The 20,586-nt window shown below is 39.7% G+C and overlaps 3 protein-coding genes across 6 annotated transcripts in view; 1 reads left to right on the forward strand and 2 right to left on the reverse strand.

Moving 5' to 3' along the window:
- The window catches only part of LOC309494422 (uncharacterized protein), a 251,719-nt gene extending 245,562 nt beyond the window's left edge, over window positions 1-6,157 (reverse strand). Inside the window, exon 1 of the mRNA XM_082163762.1 lies at window positions 5,863-6,157. The gene's annotated coding sequence lies outside the window, so the exon portion shown is untranslated. The remainder of the gene's footprint in view (window positions 1-5,862) is intronic.
- Window positions 1-20,586, forward strand: part of LOC309494337 (uncharacterized protein) — a 255,507-nt gene that overhangs the window by 216,827 nt on the left and 18,094 nt on the right. Inside the window, exon 1 of one of the 4 annotated variants that reach the window (XM_082163646.1) lies at window positions 8,589-8,710. The exons of 2 other annotated variants lie outside the window; for them this stretch is intronic. The gene's annotated coding sequence lies outside the window, so the exon portion shown is untranslated. Of the gene's footprint in view, window positions 1-8,588; window positions 8,715-20,586 lie in introns of those variants that run through there. One more of the 4 variants, XM_082163639.1, reaches the window with a different exon arrangement.
- LOC309506657 (E3 SUMO-protein ligase ZBED1-like) lies at window positions 10,990-13,902 on the reverse strand (the record flags this gene model as incomplete). The annotated part of the gene is made up of 2 exons (XM_082180563.1): window positions 12,678-13,902; window positions 10,990-12,408 (listed from the first exon to the last, which is right to left on the reverse strand). The coding sequence occupies exons 1-2, from the start codon at window positions 12,837-12,839 to the stop codon at window positions 10,990-10,992; spliced, it is 1,581 nt and encodes a 526-aa protein (XP_082036689.1). The 5' UTR covers window positions 12,840-13,902.

Consider the following 20,586-nt stretch of genomic DNA (forward strand, 5'->3'; position numbering starts at 1 on the left):
TTGACAAATGCGGAACAATTAGTTCATGCGTTCATGACCTCAAGGCTAGATTATTGTAATGCTCTACTGGGTGGTTGCCCTGCACGCTTAATAAACAAACTACAGCTAGTTCATCACGCAGCAGCTCGAGTTCTTACCAGAACCAGGAAGTATGACCATATTAGCCTGGTTCTGTCAACACTGCACTGGCTCCCTATTAAACATCGTAAAATTTTTTAAATATTGCTGATTACTTACAAAGCACTAAATGGTTTAGCTCTGCAGTACTTGAGCGAGCTCTTAATGCATTATAGTCCTTCACGTTGTTAGGGGTTAACAGTTTAGGACCCAATGTACCAGATGTTTGAAAGAAGACCCGGAGTCAGAATTATAAAAAAATTGAAAAATAGTTTTACTGAAGATAGTTTGCAGTTTCATCAGCAGAAGTTCAGCTTCAAGACTCACACAGGAGTTTGTAGGCCGCCCCGCTTACAGTTACAAAGATCACAGCAGTTATACCGTTTCCAAGGTCTAAGCTACGTCATTGCTTACAGGTTGACTGGTTCTCATTGGCTAAGAAATAGATAAACATAGTAATTTTCCACACATATACAGATAGACTGAAGCATATCTCCTTAGATTATGCATCTGACACACGGACCCTGAAGTCAGGCACGTCGTGACCTTCCAGGTCGGGGATTTGGGTTGCTGGGTGCCAGCATGTCCCGAACAACAACTCAGTAAATCTCCAACAATGCCAGTGGTTCCTTAACCTGTAAGCAAGAAGACTAACACACACACCGACACACATCTTTTCCAAGGTTGGATTTGGCCAGGATTGAACTATAAACAGGAGTCTCGTCTCAAAACATCAAGATAACAAGTTCTTTTTCTCAAGGATATTGGACACTTTAGTCTAAATGTAAAATAAGGCTTTAACTGAGAAATGTTTTAACACGTTGAAGACCTTTCTCAAACATAAAACCAGTCCCTATATCATTTCTGGAAGCCGGGATAAATAGGCAAGCACTGTTACTGCATTCAGATATCAAATACATACATTAAAAAATACATGAAACATTTCAGTAATCACACTGGTAACTTCCATAACAAAGTAAAATCTCCAGAGAAGTAATTCAACCCATGTGATATTTAGAAGGAAAAACATTGATTAATACCTTGATTATAATCACTCATTACATATACATTGAAGCAGCAGTGGATTTCAATCCACACCCTTCACTGTAAAACAAACAAAAAAATTGGCAGTATTAGTTAGGTCTCATTTGTGTAGTGTCGGCCAATAGCATTCCAGTTCAGGCTGTGAAGAGACATGTAATACTGGGAGAGTACCGGGTAGGTCGGTCATTAGCATGCGAGTCAATCTCATTCAGCAATTGGCAGAAAGCGGATGCAAAACACAGTCAAAACTACTGTGCACATACGATTGTTTATATATTCATATTTAACATAGAACATTACTCAACATTAAACATAATCCCAGATTTATGAATATGTAAATGTCTGACCAAACAACTAAAATGTTAATTATGCAAGAAAACCTTTGTGCTTTGGTCATCTGAACCACTGATTTTGACTTATTTTATTAAAGGTGCATTGCGCAAGTCTCTGAGTTTTTGCAGAACTATGCCCCCTCTGGCGAAACTGCAATATAGGCAATTTAATAGGCCCAGTCTCAAATTCCGACCCGAATCCCTCTTATTTATTTTACTGTACAGGATTATAGAGGCAATTGCAGTGATCAGAAAAGGACTCATTCAGCCCATCAGGCAATTGTTCAAGCATGTATGGGTTAGAAAAACAGTATTTTTAACATGAAATGTTGCGCAATGCACCTTTAATTTAATAAATAAATGAGAAACACATTTTAATAAAGCCAAATAATTTTTTTTTGTTACAAGTAAATAAAGATAGTAAGTAAGTAAATACTTTCGTGGACTTATAAGACACCAAATAAGAGACTCTTTTTCGCCCCCTGCTGGCGCATTTATGTAATATGAAGAAATTGTCACTGAACAAATCAATGTACTAATCATTTTGGTGAATGAACTGAAAAAGAACAAATCTCTGGAAAGAATCCAAATTTCCGACACTAGTAAACACATTCAACCATCACGGTTCGCGCGCGGGTAGCCAAGAGTGCTGAGAGTTCAGGGCTGAGAACGGTTTGTAATTGTGCCATGCCGTACCAGGCTCAAGTGGAAGCACAACTGGAACCTTTTCCATAGGTGGAAAAGCAGCTTTTGTTTCTCAGCACATTAAGATGAACTACTTACCGTGATCTCAGACTGTGTTGATGTGGTTTCTCCACTGCATGGATCTTCAGGTGTAGCTTCAGGTGACTTTTAAAAGAGAAACTGTTTCCACACTGATCACACGTGTGCGGCTTCTCTCTGCTGTGGATCCTCTCATGTGTTTTCAGATGTTCTGATTGACTGAATCTCTTGTCACAGTGTGAACACTTGTAAGGTTTCTCTCCAGTGTGAATCCTCTCATGTGTTTTCAGATGTTCTGATTGACTGAATCTCTTGTCACAGTGTGAACACTTGTAAGGTTTCTCTCCAGTGTGGATCCTCTGGTGCAGTTTTAAATTGCTTGCTGTAGCAAAAGTCTTCTCACACTCAAAGCACATGTACTCTCTCACACCAGTGTGAGTTTTCTCATGTTTTTCTCCAGTGTGGATCCTCTGGTGCCGTTTTAAATTGCTTGCTATAGTAAAAGTCTTCTCACACTCAAAGCACATGTACTCTCTCACCCCAGTGTGAGTTTTCTCATGTTTATGTAAATTTTCCAGCAGTGAAAAACTCTTTCCACACACAGAACATGAATGCGGCTTCTCCTTCGTATGAACTGTCAGGTGTCTCTTCAGGTGTGATGCACAGATAAATGTATTTCCACATTGATCACATGTGAACGGCTTCTCTCCGGTGTGGATCATCATGTGAACATTAAGGTGTGAAGATTGACTGAAACTCTTCCCGCACTGATCACATGTGAATGGCTTCTCGCCGGTGTGGATCCTCATGTGAATCTCAAGACGTCGTTTGTATGTGAAACTGTTTCCACATTGAGTGCAGGTAAACGGCTTCTCTCTGGCGTGAATCATCATGTGTTCTTTAAGATTTCGTTTGCATGAGTATCTCTTTCCACATTGATCACATGTGAACAGCTTCTCTCCAGTGTGAACGCTCATGTGAATCTCAAGACTTCGTTTGCGTGTGAAACTCTTTCCACACTGAGTGCAGTTGAAAGATTTATTGGCTCTTCTTTTCTTTAAAAATTTATTTTTATTTTTTAAGCGACTCAAAGGTTTTCCTCCAGGTTGGACATGATGTTCCACCTTCACTTCACTCAGTTCTTCACTCTCCTCGCTCTCTTCCATCGGGTCTGAAACGACAGTAAAACTCTTATTGTAAAATACACTTGAAAGGATTGCTCCTGTCTGCCTCGCTGCCTGCTGTGAGTTTGTTTGCTTCAGTGCTATAAGCTCTGTATAGCCTCGTATCTCTCTCTGTTTTGAACCATCATTTACTATAATTTCTAGTTGTTTGTACTACTAAATACAGCTTACCTAACATATCTCAGATTAACCTGATATCGCTAGATTCCGTTATTATTAGCACAGCACACTTGTTATTTGCTAGCCTGTTAACGCGCCACCCGTGCGCTCAGTTATTTATTATTTATTTTCTCTTGCGCGCCCGCGCCTTTGAGTTCATAAAAAGCCCAGGTGAGTAAGAATCAGTAAACGAACACGGTGAGTAATGTCTTGTCCTGTTATTAAAAAACAGATTCTCCCCGCTCAGTGAAACACCCACTGTGAATTCTGTTGATTGTGCCCTAATAATTGGTGATTCGATCACACGGAACGTGAAAATAGAGACACCAGCCACCATAGTCACATGTTTGCCGGGAGCCAGAGCGCCTGACATCAAAGCAAATTTAAAAGTGCTGGCTAATGCTAATCGTAAATTCTCTAAGATCATTATTCACGTCGGCACCAATGATGTTCAACTTCACCAGTCGGAGATCACCAAAATTTATATTAAAGAGGTGTGTGAACTCGCAAGTACAATGTCAAGCACTGTAATTTGCTCTGGCCCCCTTCCTGTTCGCAGGAGTCATGAGATAGTTAGTAAATTGTCCTCACTCAATGGCTGGCTGTCTAAGTGGTGTCCGCTTAATAATATAGAATTAATAGACAATTGGAAAAGTTTTTGGGGCAGACCTGACCTGTTGAAAAGAGATGGTATTTATCCCTCCTGGGATGGTGCTGCTCTTCTCTCTAGTAATTTGGCTCATAGTCTTAGAAATAAAAAATGACAAATTGGGCACCAGGTCAGGAAGCCGACTGTCTGCTAGCGGCCTCGCGTCACCAAGGTCAGATAAATGTAATCCTTTGTAAGTTATTTTGCAGTGTAAGATTACAGTTAACACCTTTAAATATTACATAAATGTATAATGTATTTTTATTAAACTTAGTGAGTGTATAAATCAGCAGCAAAAAGTAATTCTTGAAAAAATATGCACAGTAATTTGATAAAATCTAAACATGTTAATAAAAACAAATTACTATTAGTTCTCTTATAAAATTCAATCAGGCAATCATACATTTCACAATTTTATATTTATGAATGTCAAGAATTCAGAAGTGTATATATTTATATAGCATACACTACACAGAAATAATATACAATTAAATTATGCTTTTTTTTAAATGTATTGTGCAGGCTAGGTATAAATAATATAGGCTTTTAATAATCTTTCAGTGCGCAAAACCATGATACCAGTAATATGAAACGCTTCAAAACAGAGCGCAAAAAGCACGTATGCGCATCACGGGTGCAGAATGATGTGCTCAAAGCAACATGGAGTCACAGTGTGCAGCGCTGCACAAGTGCGCATTTAAAGGTTCACGGCACAAAGCGAAGAAATGTCGAGCGCACAAATCCTAGTGTCTATCTGTCCAACAATTTATTGATCATTTGTTTCTTCACAGTTTCCTTGTGATGTGTGTGATCTAACAGGCACACGGTAGCAAGTCGTTTTAAAACAGCAACAAACATACAATACAAATACACAAAATAAAGTCATTTTATGCAAATCCACAGCCCTTTATCTACAGATCAAGCATTATAATGTGAATATATCATATTGGAGAGTTTTACCGTGCATCCAACCGGACGAGGCGCCCGCGCTGTTTGAATACTGAATGGAGAATGATTGACAGCAGCAGAGGGGGAAAAACGAGTTTCCGTAAACTTTAATTTAATAATATAAATAGACTTCTGTCCCTCACATTAAGCTATGGAATGGCTTCAGATGACTTTGTGAAATTATAAGCAGACCCTCTCAGACCCAAGTCACCCACACTGACGTGAAAAAAGCAGGAGGCGTCGAAAAGCGCGCCGTTTGCATCCCTGAATAATCCAGATGTGCTGTGTTTTACAGAAACCTGGCTAAGACCAAACGATTACATTACTTTAAATGAGTCCACCCCGCAATATTACAGTTATAAACACGAACCTCGTCTGAAAGGCAAAGGGGGAGGTGTCGCTGTAATTACTAGTATTATTTTTAAACCCACTAAGAAATCTAGTTTATATATAACTAGTTTATATAAAACTATATATATATAAGTCTGGGTGCTTAATGTAAAAATATATAGTGTTAAGGGCCGTTCACACTAAACTTCTCCTTCCAGTGACTTTACACACATGTGAAAGTGGGACACAAGAAACACAAGATCAAGGGAATTTCACTGCGAGAAAGGACACAAATGTTTGCAGTAAAGCAGAGTAGATTGTAAAATTTACCTGAATGATCTTCAGCATCATGAATGAATGAAGAATAAACACCAACCTCTTTGTTCTTCAGGATCTTCAGTGTGTTTCATTCTGCAGGGTTCTGGATCACTCATGTTCTCACTGTCCTCTTTAATAAACTCAGTCTTTGCAGATTTCAGCTCTTCCTGATGCTCTGATGCTCGTCTTCACTTGTAGCTGATGGGAATTTACAGCATTTATTGGAGAATTACTGTGGGCGGAGCTTAGCTGACGATGTAATTACAATGGGAGGAGCTTCACTGATGATGTGACTGCTGTGGGAGGAGCTTCACTTATGATGTATTCCAGCGTGGGAGGAGCTGATCTGCCAAAATCAAAAATATCAATTGAGTTTGTTTTTATAATAAATTACACTAAGAATTTATGTCTATCTATTCATCGTACAGTAACTGATGCCAATTCATTATTTATTTTTACTAATTTTTATTGCTAATCCTAACATTATTCTGCTTCTTTATCAAAATACAGGTATCTAGAAATAAAGAAAGTAATTATAAATCATTTTAATTCTTCCAAGAATAAATAATGGTAAGAAAAACAGTTAAAATCATAAACACATAAATAAACATGCATATAGTAGGGCTGCACAAAAAAAATCAAGATTATCGAAATATCGCAAATGTATATCACGATATATTCTGTTCTGATCATTCTGTTGTTAAATAAACCTACTGTAGGATAACCTAAAACTCTAAACCCCGAGGTTTACACTGATGTTAAAATAACACTTATTATGCGACAGTAAAACACTGATATTCACTCTCAGAAGTTGTAGGGATGTTTTCTTGTCACAAAAAGAATGTGAAACGCGCATGTAGCCTATATAATAGATCATTTAATTTAATTTTACACACTTTAAGCTTTCTTGTATCGCATGTCGCATTATTTAATGAGTTTTTCTTCAATATCGTGCAGCCCTAGCATATAATAGCCAACAAATCCCCTCAGTCTGCTGACACCAATGAAATGAGCTTTAAGTGACACTTTACAGGAGATCTGAAGACATCAGCATAATAAATGAGGTGAAAACAGGAACTATTGTCATGAAATAAAGAGTGATTTCAGCAGATGTGTTAATATTGATGAGCCTCAGACTATCAACAATCATTCAACAAGCCATTCAGGATCATCAGCAGATCATCTCACTTTATTCTGAGTGTTTGCTGTTAGAAACACATTATTTGAGTCAGGATACATGACAAAAGCCTGTAAAACTGCTCTACTGAAAGAAAATATTGTAATTTCTCACAATATGACATGGATAAAACATCAATAACACAAAAACAATCACTAATGACACTCATCTTCATCAACCACTACAAAGAATAGTTACAGCAGCTTACTATGTCCACATTAAGTTTGATCTTATACACTGATGGGATCAGGCATGTACTGGCCATCGGGACTACCGGGAGATTCCCGGTGGGCCGCGGTCTGTGTGGGCCGGTGCGTGATGTATTTTGTTTTTTAATAATCAATTAATAAGTCAAATATTTTAAATATTTTAAATATTTTTTAAATAAGTCAATATATTCGTAAGTATATTGTTGTATAGTCCAATTCTGGGCTTATGTGTCTCTCTTGTTGGCCGCATGAAGCTGATGCGAGCTGCGAGACTGACAGGTAGGTTAAACGTGTGATGAGCACATGTGACGTTCACTGAGCACTGGCCAATCAGAATCAAGTTATAGACTTGCAAAGCGGCCGCTTTACAACTGCAGCGAATAGCCTACTGATGTGATGATGTGCAACGATAGTCAACAAAATCTCTAAACGTAAAGGAGGGGCCGGGTTAAAAAAATAAAAAAAATAAATGACAAGCACTTGAGGCAGAGGCCACCAAATGTGTGAAAATGAATTATTTGCTGGAAGGCCGGCAAAAAAAACTTCAGTGAAGTTGTCAGCAGGGCCTGACTGCGGAGATGAGACGGACATCGTTTTGCATTGTTTTGTTTCAAACTTAAAGATGCTCTAAACATTTGCAAAAAAAAAACATGTAGTCCGCCATTGTAAATGTTTATGCTTGAAGTTGGCGCAGCCGCGCAAGCGTTTCTGGGAAAGCTATGACGTATGGCAACGTAAACAGTGACGTAACAACGTCGTTCGCTGGGCTCTCTAGTTCAGTGGAAAAACAAACAGGTTCGGAGAAGGTTCGCAAGTTGAACCAACTTTGAACCAGCACTAGTTCCGAACCAGTTCTTTTTTGGTGGAAAAGGGATAAGGGTAGTGTTATAAGCCCTCTGTTGTTTATTATTATGATTAATGATGTATTTGCAACAATAGATAAGAATATAAATAGCTGTTCGCGGATGATGGAGCTCTGTGGGAATGTAGAGTATATTAATAAATATACTAGTAATATTAATAAATATATACATATTTAGAGGAAAGAAGTGAGATTATTGAAGAATTTCAGATGAAAGGTAATCAATTGATTTTAAACTCCGTAGAATCGGGTAGCCTATACAGTAATAATAATACAGTTTTTAAATAGAACAAATTTGATCTAAAGAATATAGAAAGGCTATTATTATTATTATTATTTTTAGTATCAGTATCCCTCTCTGGACTGGGATGGGCTTTGGCTGGAGATGAGGAGCTGAACACGCTGAAAGCTCGAGCCCTGAGTTGTGATATACTGTCTCTGATCTATTGCCTACAGTAGATGGCGGTAATGCTCTTTTAAGAATGCGAACCGCCAATAAGCCCAAATAATAAGAAGAAGACCTGAGGAATGCGGAAGTGACGCGTGTCGCGGAGCTATGAATGAGCGGGAGCAGCCGATAGTAGTTCCAGCAAACACCGACAGCTCCAGCACTGAACCCCGTTCATTCATTTCCAGTGTTTCTGAAGCTCGCGCGCTGGTAAGTTGATGAAATTTCTGTGTTTTGCACTTTTAAACACTTTAGTCGTCCTCTCATGAATCTAGGCAGTAGTTGTGTTTTATGTAGCCAGCTTTAGTTAGTGTTTATTGGAAGAGAATAGTTAACTGCAGCTAGCTTAGTGACCAACACTTCACTAATGTTCGCTATCAGTCAGAAATGTGTAAATTAAACCCTGAGGTCGTGGTTAAATAATGTGATGTTGCACTTTATAGTTTTTCTGTCAGCCCTGTTTACAAACATGTGGACGGTGGTGGTCAGAATATTAGAAATACATCTGGATATATAAAGCACATAAGTACAGCAGCAGCACCCCCACAAATAATAAGACCTCAATGCTAAAACCTGTAAATGTGTATAAAATCCTGAACATTATAGAAAAGCTGAATGTATGGCTGAGCATACAGTATCATAATGCAATAAACATATAATTTGCATAATGTGTTGGATTAGCAAAATTATCTTCCAGCTTCTTCCATAATGTTGTTGTGTAAGAATAACAATAGTGCTTTGTATGTTTTTTGTGTGTTCTCATTTAAAGGTACAGTATGTAAGATTTTTTTTTTTGCACAGTGTGATCTATTTCCTGCAGCTGTGTACTTACAATATCACAAAAGTCTTTAAAAAATTAAAAAATGTCGCCTGTCACTGACGCAATATCCGCGCTGTCCTCGGTTTCCGCTCGTAATGCCACAGACATGCTGTAACCATGGCGACAGACGTGGACAACCGCGTAGTGCGTAACGTTTAGCGGCACGCTGTTCTTGTTTCGTTCAAACATTATGGACCATGGCAAGCAGACTTTGAAACGAAAAAGGACTAAAACTTGAATGAGACTCAATATCAGCGTGGCGTTTTCCAGATGCCGAGAGCTAGCGTCCGCGACTGACCTGGACTCGACAGAGCTTCACGAGTTACGACTTGACAACGACACCGCTCTTGAGCATTCTTTATTAGACAGGTGAGCAAATGTACATAAAACTAATCAATGATATAAAGCTCAACATGATGAAATGTTAGAATATGATCATGTTATTCTAATGTTGATCTAGATTACTGCTAGTCTCGTATAGCAAACGAACTAACACATAGAATAACATTATAACTTTCACCACATTCAAATGCAGTTTAGCGTGACGTTAGACCCAGTGAAACAGCGCTGCGTTTCCTCAAGTTTAATTTGTCTGATGAACTGACCTGTGTGAGCAGTAATTCAGAACTTGCGTGTAGTTCGGTAGAAGGAAGTGTCCTTATTCCTTTATATCTGCGGGACTCGCGTGTGAAATCTGTCTATTATTAGCAATCGTGACCTGATTCATACCACAGTCATGATAAAAAACATGAATGTTTTCACTCATCCATTAACAATATTAGATTCATCAGCTTGACATCATTCAGCTCGTCACTGCGTCATCAACGTACGCCTTTGTTATTGTATGAGGCTAGCGACCCCTAGCGGTGATGTTATAATGGATTACAAGTTTTGTCTTCCGCCACATGCGCTCTGCTTTTCTGCATTGTCTTTTCATATTTTACACTGCTGTTGAGTTTCTCCAAGGTGCTTTTTGTCTGCCACTCTTCTTCCTGACTTTCACAGGAGCAATATCATCAATCACATTTAACTTTTGAGTAGGGCTGCAACTAACGACTATTTTAATAGTCGACTAGTAACCGACTATTGAAACGATTAGCCTAGTCGACTAATCAAATAATTATTAAATTTTTCTAAAATTTAGCATGAGATTGCTTTAATTCTGTGGAAAATTAAACACAAGAAAGAAGGGGGTACTTCAATGAAAAATGCATATTTTATTGAACTTTGCTGCTGATAGGCCGATTCATACTAAAAGTAAATAAAAATGCCCTGTCTAAAACCAATTAGGCACAGTGCTCGGTCAGTATAGACATAAATGCATAAATAAAGAAACTCTATAATTTTTATAAAGGACAGGCACATTTGTTTTATAAGAAAAAATAAATTAAAATCAAGTAAACAAGTTTCTTCCTGTAAACCAGGGGCAGGCACATTAGCAGCAATAAAACAGTAAACAAAAATATTAAGTGCATTTTGTGAGATACATTCAGTGGTCAATCTGTTAGGTAAAAGAACTTTACAACTCGTCTCAACATTATGAAATCTAACGGTTTTAAAATAAGCTTTCAGAGTCGTCTGAATTTAAGTTGTAAACATGGACTGTGTGATACTACCTGGACACAAACCTGTCATGGTGGACAGACCAAGTTTAAAATCAACATGAGGCTCAGGCTATGTCGTTCAGTTTATTCATATTAAGGAAAGTCAGCATATCCACATGGTCTCGTGTGAGACTTGCTCTCTTCTGGGAGCAGATATTTCCTGCAGCTGAGAAGATTCGCTCTGCAGGGGTGGATGTTGCAGGAATGCACAGAAGAGATCTTGCTAGGTTTGACAGTGTGGGAAAACGCCCCTCATTTTCGCTCCACCAGCTGAGAGGGTCTTCTTTTTTGGCTATTGGTGGCTCTGTGAAGAACATCTGAACTTCCCTCCTCACCATTTTGATTTTTTTGTCCTCCTGGGTTTCCTCCTCTTCCTCACTCAGACTGTCAGTGTCAGACTGAAGCAGGTTATCCAGCGCTGACTTTCCCCCTGGGATATGACCCCTCTTCTTCTGCTGTAGCTCCTCAGGGTCATCATGTAGCCCAGTCTTAGCCTTTGCTTCTTTGATAGCAAGAACTTCAACTGTACTTTGCACCCTTGTGCCATCTTCAGGTGAGATAAACTTCAGCTTTCTGAATCTTGGGTCGATGGCAGCTGCAAGAACAAGTGGGTTGTCTCTCTCTGCAGACACAGTGTTAAGATTCTCCCATCTCTCACTTATTCCTTTTCCTGCAATGGCTTGAAAGGCTTTTCCTGAGCTTGTCTCAAACTGGGTTTGCTGTATGGACCGTTGCAGCCCTTTGACCAGCTGTGGAAGACATGAAGCAGTAGCATACTCCTGCCCACTGAGGAAAACGGTAGCACATTCAAAAGGCCCTAACCCTTGCACCAGCTCTTCAAGTAGTACCCACTGCTCTGGTTTCAGGTCAAAGTAGTGCTTGCCTCTTGGTGTTACCTCAGGGTCTGAGAGAGTTGCAGTGACTGGCCAGCGCTGCTCCAGGAGCCTTGCTACCATATAATAGGTACTATTCCATCGCGTATTGACGTCCTGGATCAGCTTGTGCTCTGTGGTGTTCATTTGCTGCTGCTTCTTCTTCAGTTTTGAATTTGCCAGCTCACTTCTCCTAAAGTGCTCAACTAGGTTTCTTGCAGCACCAGTAGCTTTGTTGATGCTGGGCTCTTTGAGGGCACTGTTGACGATAAGTTGGAGGGTGTGGCCAGCACAGCGGACTGAAGACCAACCGTGTTTTTCTTCCAGGAGTCGAGCTGCCGCCACCATGTTAGACCCGTTATCATGTACTATTGCTTTAATTTTGCTAGGCAAGATGTCAAATTTCTCTATCACCTCTTCCATCCATATCATGATGTTCGCAGCAGTATGCCTCTCCTCCAGGGGTAGAGTGGCAAGGTTCAAAGTCTTCATTTGCCAGTCTTTGGTGATGAAATGACACGAAACTCCAAGATATGCCTCTGTGGCACGGCTGGTCCAAACATCACTCGTCAGTGTGATGGAGCTGTTTACCTCTTTTAGGATCTGCTTTACCTTTAAACACAAAATTAGATTTTTGAAAATAATTAACATGCAAAAACCTACATGTCAACAGAAACTATTCAACATACAAGTTTTACATTTTTAATAATTGCAGCTACTATGATTTTACCAAAACGAAGTTATGTATTTCAGCTATAAAAAAAAAAATATATATATATATATATATTAGAAAATTGCTTTTAAATTAAATTTGTGATTTTTTTTTTTTTTTTTTTTTTGTATGAAATATGTCTGACTGTGTGTGCATTCTAAACAATTACCTTCAGAAACGTTGTACTGTATTTCTGCTCCATCAAGTGGGTGAAATGGGTTCTGGATGGCAGGATGTAGTCTGGATTGAACTGGGCTATCATTTGTTGAAACCCAGCACCATCGACCATGGAGAGCGGCCTCATATCATAGATCAGACTCAGTGAGGGCATTCGCCTGTTGTGGGGTGCACGTCTGCTTCTTTTGCAGAAAGGGGTCCATGGTGGCTCTCTTCTTCAGACTGCATGCATTTAATTTAAAATACTTTTGTCAGGCACAGTCGGGCATAACGTTAAATCCTTTTTTTTTTTTTTTTAAGCGAAAATACGCTTATAAAATTTACAATGTACATCCAAAACAAAACGTATTGGCTTCCATGTTATTTAAATCTTACCGAGGCGAGTCAAACTCCGTTTCATTCAACTGTCCGACGTGCTTTCTCTTTAAATGTTCGTGCATCACCGATGTGCTGCCGTGATACGCAAGGACTGCTTTGCAAACCATGCAGGTAATCTTTTTATTCGCCGTATCCAGGCTAAAATGCTCCCAAACTTTAGATGTTTTGGTACACGCAGCTGCTGCGTTGGACGCCGCCATTTCTGTATGTTATCGCTCAGCAGAGAAGCTAATGCGCATGTGCGACTCTCGGCAGAGATTGTAATGAAGAGAGATGCCTCACTCGGTCGGAAAAAACATGTCTGGCGACAACTTCGACAATGAAATTCATTGTCGACTATTTCTATTATCGATTTTTGTCGACAACGTCAACGAATCGTTGCAGCCCCTCTTTTGAGTTAAAAGAATCAAGGAGAAAATCAACAGAGTCTGCAGATATGCTTGGTGTTAAGGATATAGCTTTCATAAATAGTACACTAGTGTTCTCATTTAAGCATCTCTTCTTGAAAGACACAGATCTAGCTTCAGTGGCAGGAGAGATCAATATATCAAAGAAAATACAGAAATGATCAGACAGTGCTACATCCTTAATAACAATCGATGAAATGTTTATACCCTTACTGATAAGTAAATCTAGAGTGTGTCCACGATTGTGTGTGGGTCCATGTACATGCAGAGTCAGATCAAAAGTTTTTAAAACAGTATTGATTTCTTTTGCCATATTATTTTCTGCACTATCTATGTGGATGTTACAATCTCCAGCAATGGCAAAACAGTCAAACTCTGAGGTAATTGTTGATAACAGTTCTGTAAAGTCCTCAGCAAAGGCTGGAGAGTATTTTGGAGGCCTGTAAATAATGCAGTGTTTCCCCTATAAATTTTTCCAGCAGCGGTGCTGTTACGTGCCGGAGGTTGTTACCAAGCCACTCGCGGGGGGTCCGGGGGCATGCACCCCCGGAAGATTTTTTTTTTTAATAACCCCTTAAACCATGACTTCTGGCAAGTTTTGTGGATAGAAATGGACATTGAGACATACAAATTACGGCTGGGAATCGATTAAAAAAAATTAAATAATTAAAAACGCACAATTTGCTGTGATTAATCACAATTAATCGCATTTCCCCCAAACTTGTAATCATCAATATTTAAATGTAGAATCACTAATTAAATTAAACAACACACAAAAAAGGGGAAAAAAAGAAAAATGTCCACACAAATTGGACATAAAATAGCCCTATATTAAAATATAAAACATCAATATATTATTCTTCATTCAGTTCTATGCAACATACTCAGATTTAACAGATTTATTTTTTGACTAATTATCAAAATAAAGTAACGTTACAGTCATACAAAGCTATTATTACCAGAGCATGTGATCAGAGCAGGTCATTTTACCATTGTTGCCCAGCATGGCTATTCCAGCTCAGCAAACAGAAGTCTACTGAGAAATTTCACGTTATTTGAGCGGACTTTGCTTTTCCAGTGCGTGATCGGTACATGATTGGAGCGTTTAGGCCGTGAACCACAGAGCAGAACCCGCAGCAAAAACAAGGAGCGGAACATTGAGCAGAGAGCGCAGTGCGCCGACACACACACACACACACACACGGAACGGAGAGCGCGGCGCAAACACGGAGCAGAAAAGACCCGCACGTAAAGTTACTAAACAAGCTGCGCGAGAATGAAACCTGATCGCCGAACATGGAGGGGCGGGACGGCATATTTTCCATAGACAGTAAAAAAATGGACACAGCGACCCCATAGACTTCAACGTAGAAAAGTTCGTACCGCTTTCTCCTTTCCACAGGCTTGCTCGCTCTCCCGTGGCGTCTGTCATTGCTATGCAACCATGAACAGAGGCGCGCAGAGAAAACGAGCGCGCTTTCCGCGCGCCCACATTTGAAATATTTGCAGGTGAACGGCCCCTTATGGCAACGTGACATTAGCCTAATCAAAATATTTCCATTTGTGGCTCTTTCCTCCTTTCTTGTCAACAAGTGGATTCAGAGCCATCGCATTAGCAGTGCCGCCGGTCGCCATGTTTCAGTGTTTTTAAATGAATGTCGTGATATTACTGATCATGTGAAGATTTTTGCAGCGGCGCTGCTTAATACATTGTAGGGGAAACACTGTAATGACAAGTAAAATGCGTGGAGCACCTTTTAGATATCTTTAAAAAGAGCAGCTAGACCCCCACCTCTCTTAACAGTTCTGCAGACACTCATAAAAGTAAAGTTAGGAGGGGCTGTTTCATTGAGGATTGTTGCACTGCAGCTCTCTTATAGCCAGGTTTCATTTAGAAGCATAAAATCCAGGTTGTTTGTGGTTAAGTCGTTGACTAGAAGTGATTTATTTTTAAGTGAGCGAATGTTTAAAAGTGCTAACTTAACAGTCTTACTTTTTGTCCCCACAGCAATCTTAGTTTGACGTGTAGTAGGCAACAGATTAGTTAGGTTTGCTGTACGGCTATTGAAGGCCTTAGACTTTCTATCTTGTAATAGAACAGCAATAGAGAAAGATACAGGCACACTGGGTTCCCGCTTGTTCTGTAAACATTTGAGAAAGTTACTGTTATCATAGCATCTGTTAACGGGGACCCGACACACATCACTGAGAGCTGGTATCAGTTGTTTTCGGTCCACCTCGAGCAGATGGAGGAGGGTGTAGGCCCTGGCGTAGTAGCAGAGGCCGAAGAGCTCTCACAGGAGGAGGGGGAGGGCGAGCTGGGCCCGCAGGCTTTGGTGGTTGTGGTGCCTGTCGTTTTTTGGTTGGTATCTGGGGGCTTGCAGCAAAAGAGTGGGATAGTTTGGTTCCAGCATACACCAGTTCTTCCATTTTCTGTGAGAAACACAGAAGTGGCGATGCTGGAGAGAGGGATAACGTGTCTGGTGAAACAACATGACATCATGACTTTGCGTAAACATACACGCCACTTTCAAGTCAAAAGTGGCATGTTATTTATACGCATTTTGAGCTATTCGCGTGTATGTTCACGCCGAAACAAACCGCCATCTTCCGCGTGTATGTCTACGCCGTTAAATGTCCGAGTGAAGCGGAGCAAAATGTACGTGAAATAATCATGTTGGTCCCCTTTGGAAAGCGTGTCGATGTCAGTTTAACAGCTTCAGACGTGAATCTTACACGTACCATTATCCCCGGACGTTTGCTAACGTTAATCCTACCATCTAATCATAACCATTTCTTAAAACTACGTAGGCTACAATTATAAAGAAAAACAACAGACAGACAAATATAAGCACAATAATTTATTTAATGAGAAAATGTCAAAATCGGTACCAAAAGTTGTTCACGTGACGATGTGTCGCAGTCCTCCCTGGCAGTGGTTTTGTATGAGGTAACTAGGGTTGGGTATTGGTTGGGTTTTATCCGATACCAGTACCTACTCGGTATTTTTCAAAGGGTTCCGGTGCTTAAACGGTTCTTAAACCGGTACTTAAGAAAACGAAACTGCACACACTTTATCAAAAAAATAATATCTGTGTGTGTTTTCTGAAAAAGATTTTCTGATTTCTGTTTAAATTAAAAATTGTGCTAATGTAGCCGAAAACACTTAAGTTAAGATAAAAATTTTGTCTTCTAATATTATTTATATATATTATATATATATTATATATCAATTATATTACATATTATATATTATAGACTTTTACAAAACAGAGAAATATCTGACACTGAGCAGAAATATTTAACACACAAAGTATAGCCTCATATAAATATACTTGATATAGGCTACTTCATACTTGATATGCAAGATTTGCAGTTGGTATTAACATACTAGACTTACCCGAAGAGGAACACTGCAGCTGAACTTGAACTTTAGTCAAGAATGTCAGAGGTTTTGGGTTCTAATCCGCATGCGTAGTTTTTTTAAACCGATAATGCTCATCAGTGGTTGTAGCCTATATCAAGCAGGGACACTTTGTGTGCATTATATGTTGTGATTTCACCAGAACGAATAGATATGAGGCGCCGTCTAGGGCTTAAATCGAACTTCATTCACGCACACATAAAACGCTTGCATACACGTATATATACTAAGTAGTCACACATACGTATACTGCTGAATGCTCCAACTATATGAAATGCACAACGTCACATCTAAAGTCGCTCACGCGCACACCAGAGTTTCCGCTAGAAAAAAATGGTGCCGGTCAAAGTGACCGGCAGAGATTTCGTTTTCCGGACATTTTGATGATATGCCGGTCAAATATTGCCTCTTAATTAGTCAAGTTGAGGAAAACTGGAGGCAGGCTATGTAAATTAAAAAAATTACATAATCAGGCAGAATGCAACGTTTATTAGCCTAACTTTCAAATAGACGGAAAAAAAACATGAACGTCCGATTGGCGTCAATCAACGCCAATTGTTTTTACTATGGTTTCACATTCATAGTTTAACAAACCAATTCCCCTTCCCCACATAAAATATCTGAATATCTCGCGGTGTAAATAGCCGCATTTCCATTACAGATTTGCGCAAATGTTTTGCGCTATTATCTAAATATCGATTAAAAAAACTATTGCGAAATGACGGCGTTTCCATTAACCGATGTTGTACTAAACGTCCTTTTTTCTCTCACGATAAGTCATTTAAAAAAATCACGGCAACAGACGTTGGTTTATATAATATCACAGCCACCGCATTAGACATTATTATTATGATTAATGGAAGGAGACGTGGCGTGTTATCCAAGCATTAATGGCAGGGAAAGACCCTTTGTTGTCTTTTTAAAACGCAAAGTTGAACACCAAAATTTTAATTTGAACTGGCTACACCAACTGCTGCGCAAAAAAGTAAATACCGACGCATTTTCTGATTTTTGTTTATGACTTTTTGCCCCTTTATTAAACATTTAAAATATTCACAAATTAATATGGAAAACATGTCGATTTTACTGGTTTTCAAAGGCCAAATTAGAACCTGGAATTGATGTTTTTCCCGCAGTGCTGAATGAGAAGAGCCATTAATATTATGAATAAACTATTGTTTTCTAAGTGTCGGCTAAAATCACATCTCCATCTCCGCTGTTAAGCAGATGCGCTTTTAGAGAGAAATGCACCTTTCATACGGATTAGGTACATAATCAGAAGGTATTAGCTTTCGATTCGAATTTGTTCGTTTTAAAGTGGACATTTCAAGCTTTCGCCTACATAGGCTATATTTTGTTTCAGTTCTCACGCTCCAGTTTATGGAGATCATGAAAGTGCGTCTGATTGTTTTATTTTATTTTACAAAAGCACAACGTTTTCTTGTTATTGTGAGTTTACACAAATAAAAGTAGTTGAGAATAATGTATTATTATTTTCTGTATGACCAGAAATGATAGAGTATTTTAAGTTGTTTCCACTGTTAATAGGAAAATGCAAGTGGTCACGCCCGCGCCTCCGTGCCATGCAGTGCGCGCTCCACACTCAGCTTTGTTCCTTTTTTGCATAAAAGCGTCTTCTAAATATAGCTTATTAAATGTTATAATATAATAAAATAATATACAATTATTATTATTTGCGTAGCTATACATGGACCTCAAACACACCGCGTCTTCTAAGTCAGGTGACTGCAAACTGTTTCCATTGCAGTTTTGTGAAATATTCCTTTTTCGAATTGCCTGAAAAACCACCTCATGCGAGCATAAAAACGTTCTTGCGATAAACGGGAGTTTTTGCGAAATTAACGTGTTTCCATTGTGCGTATTTTTAATTCGCAATTTCAATTTGCGCAATTTGAAGGGTAGCCTAATGGAAACGCGGCTAGTGTCTCTCCACAACTTGCAATGCGCATAAGCCGCGTAACCTTGTTTTCCGCAAGGCGACTTCGCTGCTTCGTCTTGATCCGATTCTGCTTTTTCTCCGGTGGTGGTGGAGCTGTCTGGACATCTGAGGCTTCAGGTGTTCCTGATTCACCATCGTCCGTCGCGTCTGGCCTCTGAAAAAAGCTTTTACGGCTAGTCTGCCTGGGCCTGGCCATATTTGAAACGTCTCGCTCATTCGTTCGTTGTTTAGGTCTAGCCTATATTACAGCCGTTTTAGGCGTGCGCTTTATTTGAAATGCAGCATGCGATGTTGTTTAATAACTTTCAAACGGTAGAGCCTGTTCCTTTATAACATAGCCAAAGGTTGGTGTATTTTTGTTTTATACATTTTAGGCTTATTCTCAAATTCAGATTGTGTTAGGGGGGCGGGATTATTAGGTAATTTTAATCGGACAATTTGACCGGAGAGATTTAATTTTGTCGGACATTTCATTTTTTTTCCGGCCAATGTCCGGCAATTACCGGACAACGGAAACCCTGGCGCACACACACACACACACACACACAAACCGCGCACATACTCATCTGAGACGCGAGCACACACACACACACACACACACAAACCGCGCACATACTCATCTGAGACGCGAGCACACACACACACACACACACACACACACACACACACACACACACATACACATAAACTCGCGCACATACTCATCTGAACACACACACACAAACTCGCGCACATGCTCATCTGAGACGCAACACACACACACACACACACGCACACACAAACTCGCGCACATACTCATCTGAGACGCGAGCACGCACACACAAACTCTCCAAGCACATAACGTTACTCATATAGACGGCGCCTCATAAATAGATCGATCTCTGCAACGTATTGAAGCGCGCGTCCGAGACGAGTGCGGTGTGCGTGAGCCACAAGAGAAAAGAATTTTCAGCGCTAGATCGTCTCTTATTTAACAAACGAACGAAATGAATGCTCTGCTGGTTAACTGGAGATGTTTTGTTACTGGATCATTCGTGCCGCGAGATGTTTTATAGGGGGCGGTGAAAAAAGTCAGGCACCGAAATCAGGCACCGAAAGTTTCGTTCTTATTCGGTCTGGTTACTACCGTTTACGTCGGAACCGGTTCCCTATTGGAACCGGGTTTCGGTACCCAACCCTAGAGGTAACAGAGCAGAATTTAAGTTATTAATTCAAATCCATGAAAATTGAATCCGTCTTCGGTTCGGTTCGCTCTGAGGGCTGCGCGGCAGTGCGCACTTCATTTCAAATGTGAATGTGCATGACGCAATCTGTGACGAAGCAGGCAAGGCGAGAGCCAATGAGCGTTTGATATTACTGCCGTAACCATAGTAACCTGTCGCAACGCTTCTTGAGGGTGCAATTTTTGCATTTGAATTCATAACAAGCGCGGGGTTTGACGATTACGGTCAAGATGACGATTACTGGATAAAGGGCTGAGTTTGGATCTTTTTCTTGCAAATATGGATTCTGAAGGTTTGGATTACATCAAGCTAATACAATTGGTGTATTTTGTGAATCGATGTTGTGTTGTAAGGTTAATTATTGTGATTATACTCGTCTGTCTGTTGTTTTTCTTTATAATCGTTGCCTAGGTAGTTTTAAGAAATGGTTATGGTTAGGTTTAGGGGTAGGATTCGTGGCTCAAACTATATTTTAATGCCATATTGTTCATAAAAATGCCATTTTCCTA

This window comes from Leuciscus leuciscus, assembly GCF_965113295.1.
Source record: "Leuciscus leuciscus genome assembly, chromosome: 1".
Lineage (NCBI taxonomy): Eukaryota > Metazoa > Chordata > Actinopteri > Cypriniformes > Leuciscidae > Leuciscus > Leuciscus leuciscus.